Raw genomic sequence first — 14,404 nt, 5'->3', positions numbered from 1 at the left:
AAATATCCATGTCATGAAGTAATTGCATTTTTCTTATTTAAGCAAAGTATTTAGTTTTTGATATGTAACAAATAAGATTGTATTAAAGGAAAATGCATATAATCAATAGTCAATTTTGTTTTAAATGATCCCCATCAAGATAGATCAATTGGATATCTGTAATCAAATACATAGAATGAGACATGTGGCTGAATGTTGTAAAACATCAAAAGTCTAATCATCACTACCTTTTTAATCAGATCTTGTGTTTAATTGTTGTCTTGTTAAGATAAAAATCTACGATTGGTGTTTTGCCATGAGGTAAGGTTTTCTTCTGGCTGTGTAATTGACCATACCTGTGCGATACAATGATAGCTATAAGTACACTCGATACAAGACGCTTCATTCATACTGCTATTTAATACTTCTTCGGAGGAATATGTATTACTTCGTAAAGGTATGTTAATAAGTGCTCATTAAGATTTTAATGAAAAGAAATATTCAGGTAGGCATTGTTTTTAACATGGGTTCCCTATATCATTAGTTCAATTAAATGCGGCAATTGTCTGTAATCATGCGAGGATTTGAGGTAAATAGGATTCTATGTACAGATTGTAGGACTGATACAGAATCATTTAGGAGCCACTGATGTTATTTTTGTTTTCTTCATTAATGTATATTGCATCCTGAAAACCAAAACCCCTCGGGCACACGCAAGGCAGTCTGCAAATGATGTTACTGATAAAAACTCTGTGTTCAGTAGATTATGTGATGTCATATTAAAATCGGTAGCAACAACTGTTGTGGATGGGACATTAAACATGAAAATTTCAAGCATTAAAACAGCTGGGATGCCCCGCCCCCTTCGGTCTTTGTGGATGGTACAAGAAAAGAAAGCATATCAGTGAATGGACAAAAACCTGACTGTTTTACCATGTGACATTTTTAATAGTTTCTAGACATCTTGTTTATTTACAGTGGGAAAGGTTGGAAGTGAGAGGCTATATCTGATGACCGGACCCGGACTGATGGACAGAATTTTACACATGTCAGGAGGCTACGCCTGACTGGAGCTGTAGAGTCAAGTCAGCTTGAAGCCGGTTTTTGTAAACATTCTATGGTGATGCTTAGTCTGCTGGAGAGGAAAATTCTGTCACAGTGAACTTTTTATGTGGAATTGGATGATATTTCTCTGACCAAGTTATTAAAGGACCATCACATTTTTCACCAGTGAAAGTAAGTATATATGAAGCATAACATCATGAAGCTGGTGTTTGAATGTGTATATAAAAAAAAATTTGACAGCAATATTTTCAACAGTGCTTCAACCACAAACCACTCAGTGTAATGTTGCTTGGAGAGATATTATTTCATTTTGAGTTTATTTAAAAACATGTTGGCTGAGAGGTAGGGAGTGCGTGATAAGAGCCTGAGATAGGTGGAATCGGTGTTCACAGTGGTACAGACTTACTCCGTACACAACTTCACCTCCAAAAAATTCACCATTTGTAAGAAAGAAGAGCCATTAGATTGTAAACTGATTCACGTGCTCCAGGTTTGTTCTTAGGCCAGACAAAGCTGCCAAAGATTTATGAACTTTCTCTAATTTGAGTCTGTGGTCAGTCGCAGGTTGTACTCTGGTTGATACCAGGAAAATAGCTATAATTTTGCTTCTTTTCCGTCTGAGAAGGTAAGAGTGTATAATTATATCAACAGGCAAAAGGTTGTCATGTGAATGGATACTGTATCGTATTGTGTTTTTCTTACTGTTTCAGGTCTTTAAAGAAAAATGGCTGGGCATGAGCGGTGTCATTCATACCCTACTGATTTCACGCATGGATGGAGAGATGGCAGATAATTGTTTTATCAACTTATGTGCGATATTCTTTTTTGTGATTGCGATCAGCTTTTAAAATATATGTCTGAACAGTTTACAATTTATTATTTCGTGAAATTACATTAAATCTGGAATATACAGGATAAAACAGTGAATTTTCTTAAGTTCAGAATGGATATTGCCACTCGGATGTCTGAAGGTAGGTGACTTTTTTTATATGTCAGAAAAAACGGCCATGCCCATAGGGGCTACTAAATATTTCATGAATCATTAAATTTAATGCAAGATTTCCCTTAGATTAAATTTAGACCAATTTAGAAAGAAAATTTTTTGCCTATAAGGTTTCCTGTGAAGTCTGTATCATATTCCATGCATTAATTTGTCAAAGTAAAACAGGCCTAAAAAGAAATAAATGAGTCATAATAGATCTAAAAGAAATATGATTTTTTAACAATCTTGAAGATATTGGTGTTATTGTAATATTCTCCATCTGAGTTCTTGAATTTATTCCTAACTTTTGTGAGCTCACAACAGGTATCGTAAAATATAGGATATACCAAAGGAAACCATTAATTGATTGCGCATTCAATCAGATTCTTTTTCTTATTTTATTTTGGGCTACTGGATACCTTGGATAATCATTAAATGAGAGCGTTGCACAACATTATTTTCCTGTTCATTAAAGAGTCTGAGATCGTGATAATGGTGTATTGATGAGGGAGAAGGGCTGAATGGTAGTTTAATTAGTGAAGGAGCCCTAGTGATAACAGTCACCTGCCTCTCTTTTGTTCTTATCTTAGTGCTGAATTTCTAGTGTTCACTTTGTCAGTAAAATCTGCCTGGTGTTAGATAAACCTATTTTGCAATGACTTTTACCTTGAAATCCCTATTCTATCTGAATTGGATACTAAGATAGAGAAGGTGGGATCCCTGGTTGTTTAAGATAGATGGTAATACTGGAAGACTTCCTGGCTCTTCCCAGTACTTCTTGTTACCATAACATTTTTTCAAAAGTTCACAGGGAAATTGAATTGGCATGGACAGGCATTCCAAAGGTGCATGTCACCTAGAAATATGCGACTGTGGAAGCAAATAAAGGGGGGTAATAGACTGAAAAATCCAAGTTAATTAAAACCAATTTGTTAAAACATGCAAAAAGTCATCCAAGAAGCATGCTGAGTTTTTGGAAACTGCAGCCTTAAGCAAACTTTCTCATATCACCGTTATGTTGTTCTAAGACATTCCAGACAAAGCAAAGCCTTGGTATTAGTTGTTTTATTGACTTCTCAGCAAGTCATACATGTATATCATATACTAAAGCATAATGTAATAATCTTTTTTGAGCAGGCTGATGTACATTTGAGTGTCTGCTGCAGCTGCTTTATTAGTTTGTATTTGCATTGTTCATTTGTAAAATAAACAAGCTTTAGCTTTTTATGGCCGGTGTATGTGTATATGATTATTCACCCTGGCAGCCCTGGGATATTTCTTCTGTATTGATCTGGGATCCACAAGCGTTTTCCTACCGCAAAAAGAAAATGGCACATTAACCTATTCTGATCATAAAACATTCATTAGTAGATTTTCTACTGCCCATAGTTCCCCATTCATGCGTAAATCATGTTAGTAGTAATATTGATGGACACAAGCCAAACGCCAGTACATGTTAGTTGTGAAACTGACAAACGCTAGTCAATCACCGATACTATAAACCAGGGATATCAAAGGGTCATACTGTCACTCATAATAAAGCTTCTCATCTCATACACTTGTTACTGAGTTATTTACTCGTATTTTCCACTAATGCTCCCTCATTAATGATTCAAAAGAAACCTTGGAGAAACTCGGAAGCATGGTTTTAATTTGAAAATGTGAGAGAGGCAATAAAAGCTACAGAGAAAAGGGACCTAATGGGCGTAAAGGCATGAAAATTATTTCACATTTTATCTGTACTATTACAATTTCAAGCTTATTATTCCACATTCAAAAATATCTATATGAAATTATTTTAGGAATGTTTTTAAATGGTTTATGGCAGAAAAGTGGTCATAATTTCTTAATTTTTTGATTAACTTAAATAGTTGTGTCGGATAGACATCAAAGAAAGCAGTAAAAACACTGATTGTGAAATGGAATAAGGTGGTTTTTTTGGTGCCATACAATTAACCCACATAAAAAAGTACTTCTGTTTGAGTGTTGCTGTGATTTTAGCCGTAATCTTGTTGTGACAGAGCAAAGGCTTTCATCTTATCGTAAATCCCATGAAATAGTTATTCCTGATTTTTGTAGAGTTGATTTATATTCTGATACCTCTTTCACGCAATTAAAAAAAAATAATTCAGCTACTACATAAAACTCTCAGTCAAAGATCAGTTTTGGTAAACAGCCATCCTTTCCATAGACACAAAAAGATCACTAAAGTAAGATTTTCTAAATATGATCATGATGATAGTGTTGGATGCAGAGCTTATTCTCTAGTGGTTTAATTAAACAATATGCCGAGTTGCTATATCTTCCCTCAGACCAGTAACAGTCACATTACTCATCACATACAGTAGCTTCTGGTTTGCCAGGTCACATGCATTGGGACATTCTTTATTTGATGTAACAAATTTGACATATCTGACATCCGTGATACCTCAGAAGCCAGATATAATGTCAACTGCACCTTAGAAGCTCAATCCAGTCTTCATTTTTACTGGAGGCAAGTCCGCATTGAAGTATTTAGCTCTGGTTAATGTTGCCTCTCTACTCCAAAGACCATTTGAAGTAAGCCACTAATTGCATTATTATCCAAGAGAAAAGTTTTCCTATCTAGTTTATTTTCATTGCGTCAAATCAAATAAATGTAATAACGTGATGCCGATGATGGGAAGAAGCAGTGGAGATGTAAGTAAAATCCAGATAGAGGCAGTCTGATGAGAGATGGTTTACACTACATTGTTAGTGTATTCGTTTGAGTAATACTTACATCATATGCTGAAACAGATGGTATTCAGTGTTTAAGACTAGCACCTGTCGCCCAGGCTCAGTAATGTAGCTCTGATTAGCTGTGTCGTATGATATCTCAGAAGTTGTAGAGGAGTAGAGGTTTCTGGTAAAGGCAATCTGTGGATAAAATCAGATTCTTAAATGATTTAAAGATTTGATAAAATCATTTTATTTACTTGTAGCAAACCTGAAAATAGATTGACATCCAACAAGATAATTGCCCTAAGCTTTTATAGATCATTTGATCTTTTGGTGACCAATTGCTCTCTATTTTGCTTTATTCATTAAAATTTGAACATATTCAGCCTTTTCTCTGGAAATGCCAAATCAGTTTCAACCAATTTTGACACAGAACATCTAAAAGTTAAGTGACACAAAAATTGGAAATTTCATGGTGTATGCCTCTCCCCTTGGGCCTGAAGTTTGGGCATAAAACCATCAAAATTAGTACACTTTTAAAATTCATTTTTATTCCTCATGGACATCAAGCAGTTAAACATGGACTGTTGCCATGGTTGTACATGTAATAATCAGTGTCTCAGTTCTCTACCAAAATTATGAAAATTATTGTCCAAGGATTCTGGAATTAGGACATCATATTGTTAAAATGCTTAATTCATCAAAAATCTTCTCTCCCCTCTGTATATTAAGCAGATGTTATGATGGACATTGGTTCCTGATCTTCCAAAATTGTAAAATCTGTGGAACCAGGGGGTAAAAGGTCTTTGTATTATAGCAGGACTCTATATGTTGACTTTATGATGAAATCAAATGCATTGTTTCTTTGAAATTTTCCCTCGCTTCTTGACATTAAGCAAACAGTCATAATTATAGTGAGCAAGGGTACCTCTTCCAAAATACCTCTTCCATGATAATCAAGCATTGCCCTTGGTCAGGGGTTGGGGGTCTAATTCTTCTTCTCTTTCCATGGGTATTAAAGGAAAAAAACTAAGTGCATGGTTATGATAAGCAAAGGTGCTTCTTCCAAAATTGTGAATTTCATTGCCTTACTGGATTGCGGAAACTTATGTTTCAGTTCGGAGCTCTGTTGATTTTTAATTGAAGATGCAGTAATTCTTAGAAAATCTTTCATGCTCCTGGGCATTAAGTTAAACTAAGAACATTGTTATCATATGAACAAGGGTACCTCTTCCAAAATGGTGAATTTCATGGCCCCTGGGTATGGAATTCTGATTTTAGGACAGTGATCTATTGAAAATATACTGGAAATGCACTATAATTCTTGGAAATTTTAAACTAGGAACATTGTTATAATGAACAATGGAACCTCTTCCAAAATTGTGAATTTCATGGCCGCTGGGTAGGGAATTCTGATTTTAGGGCAGTGCTCTATTGAAAATATACTGGAAATACACTAATTCTTGGAAAATTTTCTCCACTCCTTTGTATTAATCAAACCAACTAGGCAAATGGTTATGATAAGCAAGGGTGTCTCTTCCAAAACAATGAATTCCATGACCCCTGGGTTCCTCTTGCTCTTGGATAACATAGCTTTTTTTCTATCAGTTTATTTCCTTTATTTCTGTGGATCTTTTACCGTGATATATTATAATCAGGTGAACATAAAGGCCCTGAGACTGACTTTTGTTTAATTATTTTATTTATTCAAATTTTGCACCTTTAAGATTTTTTTAAAGAAATGAACTTACTGAATGACAAAAAAAAATTAAGGCTTTGTTACTATTTTGGCAGGTGGAAAATAGAAGGACAACATTTGTCCTGACACTAAAAAATGCCCAAATATTTGATGCAATTTGGCCAGGATTTGTCATTTGTTTAAACTGCACTTTGTATATGTCATGAACACTTCATTTGTTTAAATATGAAAATGATAAATAAAACTTGGGGATGCACCTTGACAGATGTAGTGCCACATTCAAGAGACTTTTGCTTGCTATAGTGATTTCAATTTGAATGCTCACGAAATGTTTTCCAGAAATTTTGATGTTCAACCTTCATTTTAAGGAAGAAGGGAAAAAAAGATGTATGCATGCACAGAAATGTTTTCTGAATCTTTATAATAATGTAAATATTCATGAAAATCTGTCAGCATGACCTGAGAAAAAAGTTAAGGTCATACAAATAAATTCAGGTGTGATTTTTTTCAGGTATGCATTAATGTGCCTGGAATGTATATATATTGTTGTAATAATTAAGTGATAATGACTGGTATCATAGGTAGAGTGGCCACAGGAAAGGATATTATTGAATACCTGGGATTTTTTTATGTGAATATTAGTATAATAGTGTATGTCTTCTCTTTAATGTTGGTTAGAAGTATAGATAAGTGTTTATAGCCCAGCTATAAGTGGAGGATTTGAGTCTTCCCTTTTATATAGAGGGTTCATAGATAATATTTTACCAGATGAGAATCTCAGCAATATGAGCCAAGGTCCAAAAATATTTTACATTTTACCAAATTAGTATTTTAAAGTCAAATAGGATGAAAGAAAGTTATCAGCATTGATATGTGTTTTTTTTTTAATCAGTTGAAGTGTTATTGCACTAAATTGTACCTTGATGTGGGAATATTGAAGATCACCATTACTTTATTAGAGCAGATGAAATCTGCCATACCTGAGGCATGTTCACCTGGGATTAAGTTTATCTCTTTAACTTTAATATGGATTATTATTGTTGGAAAAAATAGATCATGATATAAAAACTAGATTGCATTTTCTTTCATCTGTTGAAATAGCTATAATCTAAGGATGCAGAGCTGATAGTCATGCATTTTGCTGTTGACTTTGGGAATTAATGTTTTTTCTCCACGATGAACTATAATATACTTTGTAACTAACGCTTTTGTTATACCTGTGTGGTGCAATGGTTAGAGGTGTTTGCTCTAGAGTCAGGGATTTTATCCTTACTATACAGGATCAAATTCAACTTTGGGACATGGCAACTTGTCCTTCAGATGAGATCATAATAAAGCTGAGGTCCTGTGTCACAGAAAGTCCCTGTATGAAAAGATCCTTCAGTCTTCAATGCTCAAAGGCCATAAATGCCAAGTACAGGTCTAAATTTGTAGTCTTCCACCCACCACTTGTCATCTCTAAATGAAAAAAAAATTCCTGAAGAGACACCATTTTTAAAACAGACAAACAAGCAAATACTTTCTGTTGGAGTTGGTGCTACAAGTATCTTTTTATTATTTTATTATCTTTGTCCAGACTCCATTTTCTGCTGTTGAATTGTTGCAACTGCTAGAAGCATGCAGGTTTTCATGAGAAAGGCTATTAAGATTGTAAAAACCATCTCATGCAAATTCATAATTTTATGTATCTTATTACATTAAATTATAGCATTCAATAAATGAGTAAACTTTTTATGCACATTAGTTTGGAATGACAAATTGTGCAATTACTAGCAACTGTCTCTTCCTATGCTTGGAGAGAAAGGCATGCAGAGTTCATCATTAATAATTCTTGATGGGTAATTTATGTTTTGGTTCTAGACTTATGAATTATTCATATTTTGGGGTAATATTTTGATTTATGTCTTAGTCATATGACACCAATTATGATGCAGCTTTTGAATAGTTGGTGAGTTATCAAGATTTGTAAGAAAATTCCTGATGTAATTTTATTGTTGGAATATCAGATTAGAGTGATTGTTATTTCATCATTATTTGGAGAAGTCCTTTGAGTCGAGGTTAGAAAATTTGTTATGACCGGCGTCTTCTTCATTTTGCATAGGAAATGAGCGAGGGTAAAGTCGTGCATGAAGAATTTTCTTTGACAGGAAATGGATGACGGAACAGGAAGATGGGTAGGTTTCACCTGTATCTGTGGTCTGATCATACAAACACGTGGAATTAGCTCGGATAACTCTCTGTATATAGTTTGTCTTGTTTCCTCTTTGCCTATATAAAAACCAAGGTTTAAAACTTCTGGTAAAAATGCTTCTGTGAACGCTATTATTCTTATGCTCCTCTTTGAATTTTTCAAGTTAATAATGTGTACACTTGTATAATGTAGATTCAATTTCTTTCTCATCATGACCTTCAAAGCCGGGTCAACTTTATGAATTCATTTATTACTCAAAAGCAAAAAATGACCCAAGCAAGGATTATGACCTATGTCATTATTCATTCATAAACCTAAGAAAAAGCTCAACTTGTTTCCCATGGCAGGGCATCTATTTAACTTTCGTTTGCTTAATTTTTCTTTGAAACTTGCCTCAGATAATTTTTTTTGTATTATTGATGTTTAATAAAGCATTTTCTTTGAGCTCATTTGTAATGTAAATAAAATTGCCATGTTAAAGATTATGTTAAGCCCTGCATCGATCTGTTTATAAGTTTTTATTCAAAATACTACATCTACTGTTATTTTTAAACAAAAGGTTGTACAGAAAATGGACTACTTTAAATTGTGTTTCATAATTCTTGCAATGTCGAACAGTCAGAACAGAAAAAAAGAATTTTATTGTGCTTCTTTCTTTCTAAAGAGTCTAGTTTGAATAAAATCAAGTACAAGTTTAGAAAACACAAAGCTATAATATTTCTATAAATTAATGTAAATTTGAAGAGAAATGTAAAAGTCTAACATTATTATTGACTGAGACTACAGTAAGTTGAAACCAGGGGAGCCACAATCTCATCAAAGGGCATATGTTTTTCATTCCTTACCAGAAATGGATTTTAAGAAATAATTTCTCATTGAAATATCGTGTCTCTTTGAAATGACTTTATAGGGGATTGTATATGACAAATTCTGTGACTTATGGAGCTGCTGCTCTTTCCTTCAATACTGGGATCAACAGCAACATGCAGGGTCTCAGGAGAGGGCAAAAGCTGGTGTTACATAACAGTTTTACTGAACACTCAGGTCATATCACACTGAAAATTCCAAGAATGATGAGGGCTATTGAGATTCAGGAACTTGCTGTATCTAATGTGTTATGTCTTGATCTAGCTGATGATAAGATATTAATGTAGCTAAGAGAGAGAAAGAAGAGAGAGAGAGAGAAAGAGTTCTTCAGAAAAACCAATGGAACACCTTTATCTGAAAGGAATCTAAAGCTGAAAGTGACATATGTTATCTTAAATTGAGAAGTAACAATATTATCAGAATTCATGGCCAGGGAAGCTTGTAAAGTGATGAAATGAATTTTTCTTTGAAGACAATAAAGTTTTCAAGCTCTGTTGCATAAGGTCGCAGTGGAAGATGATGGGAGGTGGAATTATGTTCATGGCTTCTGATTTTGAACATAGAGCTGATTTCCCATCATTCACCTCTCCCTGCGTTTCCCTGTCAACTGACACATGTTTCAGGGTTAGTGACTCCAGGAAAATGTAATATGGGAATTAAGGTTTTATGAATCCTTTTTTTAATCAGCTTTAATATGTATCGATCTACCTTTTTTTATGTCCAATTTCATGTTTGCTGTCAAAGATTTGGAAAATTGTTTTCCTGAAATTGATTACTGTGTGGTGAAGTCAATCTGGAATGCAAAAACTGCTGTTTAGATGGCTATTAAGTAGGTATCATGACATAATTTTGTGTCATAGAGATTGACCTGCAGCAATGTCTGCCACTGCTGGCTAAGTACAACCTCATTCACTGGATCTAGTGACTATAGATTTAAAAAGGTTTGCACTCAATGTAAAGAATAAACTGTAATCCACAGGCTGAAAGAACAAATATTTTAGGAAATCCTTTAATTACAACAAAACTTGTTCATAAGGGAGTCTCTACAGCAACATTAATTTTTGGTTCCTTAAAAAAGTGTTTTTCAACCACGTTTTAAATTTGATGATTAAAAAAGTACTGTAGATCATTAAGTTTTCGCGACACCTGATTTTCACAAGATAGTCATTGACGCCTGATTAGCGAGACAAAATTTTCACGAATTGTGGTTAATTGCTCTATATAATCATAAGGAATGTTATTATACACGAGAATTAAATTTTTACACTGTCTCGCGTAATTACGCGAAAATAAAGTTCTCGCGAATAAATAGTGATTTACAGTAATTCTTTGTTCCTTTATTTGTAAAAAAGACTATGAGACTTTCATAGAAAGTAACTTAAATTAGAACTCTTTAATAATAAAATCAGAACAAGAAAATAGATTAAAATGTTCTTCGGCATTCTCTCTCTGCTAAAGGTTTGTTGATTAGCCAAAAGCGTGCCCCGATGCCTTCTCCATTCTACATGGTCTTTTTATAACATCAAAGACACACATTAGTTAAATGATTATCTATAATAAAAATACATGGCAAATGTTTTTCATTTAGGAAAACATTCAGTATTGACTTCCATGCAACCCATTCAAACCAAAAGAGTTCATTTCATCACCTGTCATTTTCTCTAGGCTTTCAGCATCATGATGCATGGCTTCATTCATTTTCTAATTTGCAGAGTGAATTAAATACAGCCCAAAATTAATTTCCTGAGTGTTTATCCTGTTTTGGTTGGCTCTTGATTCTCTCTGACTCTAGGAATGATAGATCACCTGAAATTAAGAGGACACTTAGCAGATATGAAATGGATATCTAAAACAATATCACTGCATATTGACCAAGTAGAGTGTTGACATTGATTGTTTACTTATTGGTGTGCATTATTGTAAAGGTTGAACAGATGTATAATTTATAGACATTTAAGTTTCTGTGAATTTATGTTGAATCTTTTGGTGGAAAATTTTTTGATTATTGTCACAAGATATGATTTATAGTTATATAGATTATTATTATTTTCATTGCTCTTATTAAAAGAGATTAATACAAGTATTAGAATTTTCACTGGTTAAGTGTTCGCATAGATCTATGAGGATCATTACAAATTTAAGATGGAGCATCATTTATCAAAACCATTCCTTAACGAGGCTGGGGTGTGGCAGCCATTTTCAGACTATTTTTATCTCCTTTAAAAGGAGAGCTGAAGATATAGAAAATGATCAAATTTTAAAACAAATTATGATTTTTTTCTTTGTGAAATGATAGTAGACAGCTTAAGTTACCGTATCTAAAAAAATATCATTTGTGATTAATTTGTTGACCCCCCAGCCTCCTTAATAGAATAAAAAAAAAAAGAGCTCACCAAAATTAAGGTTAATGTTTGTATATCACTAGTGTAATAAATCATTAGAGCATGTTGCTTATAGGAGTGTAAATGGAAGGGCAGAGACTTGTATGGTTCCAAAATTCGGCTTCTAAAACAATGTCTGGAATTAAACAATTATAAGCATGTTCTGGGAGCTGGAGTCTGGGAGCGAGTTCCTACAGAATGTGTATTCTCATCAACGATGATGACAGACAGAGGGCAAATATTAACACCAAGGTTCCGTGAAGAAGTCAAGATTTTAAAAAAAAAAATGGCTGCGTTGTTCTATTAAGTTTCTGTTCTTTATTTTCTTAAATATTAACCCTTATCTTTTTCATTAAAACATATGATTGCTTTTGATCAGAGATATCAATTGCTAATTAAGGAATATGAGGATAACTTTCTTTTGTTTAACTTGATTGGCTACAGGATTATGTGAAGCAGACATGCTCAAAAACTGTGGGAAAAACCTCACACCAAAGTGAATACACTTTCTTATGTTTTCTCCTATGATATAATGTTAATTACCTGCTATGTTGCAGCAATCTTATGTTCTTCAGGATAAAAAAGACATGGAACTGAAGGATGTTCACTTTTTTAAAAATCTTACTTTTTAGCTCACCTGAGGATATTAGATTCTATTGTCAAGAACAGGAAAACCAATGATGAATCCTATGAATTTGAAAGCATCCTCTTGTTGTGTAGATTAATTTCTGTCCAAATCATGGCCCCATGTTTGTAGTATGGGATCCACCAAATGTAACAAAGGAAATATATTTTTATTGGGGGAAATCCTATGCAGAGCAGCAGGGCCAGCTTGACTAAGTTTAACATTTTGTTCCAAGGGCCTCTTGTCTAAAAAAAATGGTTAAGGTTAGGTAATGTTAATTAAAGGTGCAATTTCATTCATAGTTTCACAGTAATGTTCCTTGAAGTGATATAAATTGTATAGATTAAATTTATAAGGGAGTGGAATATTTTAGAGATTTGACATGCATATGCATTATAAGTCCAAACAAAATATGTTTCTGCAATACTGATGCCCCCATATGGCAGCTTATGACAAGGAATGAAACTTCTCAAAGGCAAGTCATTTAACTCCAAGGTCAAGGTAAAAAAAGTCTTGTCAAAAGGAGCACTCCTGTGAAGTATAAAAGCCCTAGAACTAATTGTTCAAAAGTTATGGCCAAGATTAAAAGTTTTTAAAAGTGGGTCAAATTCTAAGGTCATGGTCAAAATGTCAAAAATATTTATACCCATTGAAAGGTCCTGTCAGATTGAATATTCATAAGAAATATGCAAGCCCTAACTATTCAAAATATGGCTTCGGTTAAAGTTTTGACTTTTTTTTTGTAAAAGCTGGGTCAATATCAAGGTCATAAGGTCAGATTTGGTGGTAACCAAAGAAAGGTCTTGCCACTAGGTAAAACCTTGTGAAATATGAAAGCTGATAGCTCCACTCACTCAAAATTTATAGGCAAAGTTAATGTTTTTGTAGACAGACAGACAGGGCAAAAACTATAACCCCCAAATCTTTGATAACAGGGTCACCCGTGTGGTGCAGTGGTTAGAGCGTCTGCTCTAGAGTAGCAAAGTAAGGAGTTAATCCTTATGTCTGGTTCAAATTCCACTGTGGGACATAGAGACCTGAGTCCTTGGGATGAGACCATAAAAGATCCCTTATTGCTCAATAAATGCAGAGTATAGGACAAAATTTATAGCTCTCCATCAGCAAGTGGTGGCATCTCCATGTGAGTGAAAAATTCACGAGAGAGACGTTAAACAACATACAATTAATCAATCAATCCATAACAGGGGCATAAAATTTATTCATTGACATTACTTCAAAAATGAACTTACATAATTTTGAAGTGGTTTCAGAGCAAGAGTTGTGAAGGATGTTGGATGACTCTTTTTGCATTTTATTCCATCTGTAGTGATGCATCTATCAAGACAATGAGATATGACAAATTGTATGGAGATACAGTTATTCATAAGGAAATAGCAAAAATATTTATGGCAAATTATTTTTTAAAAGTTTCTTGAATGCTTATTAACAGTGAAAGGGAATGAATTCTTCATTGGTCTTTCAAAAAATATGTTTTTCATGCAATAAGAGCTAAAACATTGCAGCTGAGTCATACTGCTGGTTTCCGTGACAATATATCCCACAACTAATTCAATAAAACTGGAAGACATATACTGTTCTACTCAGATAGAATGGTATTGATATTTCACAGAGAGCTGTTAGATTCAGTTTTTATTGCAGAAGGATCATTTTAATGCAGGTTTAGCCATCCTTTTATAGTCTTTTGTGATATATCATGGAAATTTGGTAGTTTCAAGTAATGATAACATTGTTCTTTATTTGCTTTCAGCTAGCCCTTTTGCATATACATTATCATCTTCAATGATATTCATCAGGATGCGGTTCTAATGTAAATTATTTATTACACCATAGGATTGTAATAATTTTATATAGAGACTTCATGATATGTGATTGTAATTCATTATTATTAAATTCT

At 33.7% G+C, this 14,404-nt stretch overlaps 1 protein-coding gene across 4 annotated transcripts in view; it reads left to right on the top strand.

The window, feature by feature from the left end:
• Nucleotides 1-767: 767 nt before the first annotated feature.
• LOC134279365 (inactive tyrosine-protein kinase transmembrane receptor ROR1-like) overlaps nucleotides 768-14,404 on the top strand; it is a 70,677-nt gene continuing 57,040 nt past the window's right edge. For 2 of the 4 annotated variants that reach the window (XM_062761758.1, XM_062761753.1), the window contains exons 1-2: nucleotides 769-1,215; nucleotides 1,755-2,015. In XM_062761758.1, the coding sequence (XP_062617742.1) occupies nucleotides 1,988-2,015 (28 nt within the window). In that variant the 5' untranslated portion in view covers nucleotides 769-1,215; nucleotides 1,755-1,987. Of the gene's footprint in view, nucleotides 1,216-1,397; nucleotides 1,535-1,754; nucleotides 2,016-14,404 lie in introns of those variants that run through there. The other 2 variants (XM_062761756.1, XM_062761755.1) reach the window with 2 other exon arrangements.

The sequence above is a fragment of the Saccostrea cucullata genome, unplaced genomic scaffold (assembly GCF_032062105.1).
Source record: "Saccostrea cucullata isolate Sc308-1 unplaced genomic scaffold, CSIRO_AGI_Scuc_v1 ctg82, whole genome shotgun sequence".
Taxonomy (NCBI): Eukaryota; Metazoa; Mollusca; class Bivalvia; order Ostreida; family Ostreidae; genus Saccostrea; species Saccostrea cuccullata.
The sequence above is the reverse complement of the archived record's forward strand: the minus strand, read 5'-3'. Positions and strand labels throughout refer to the sequence as shown.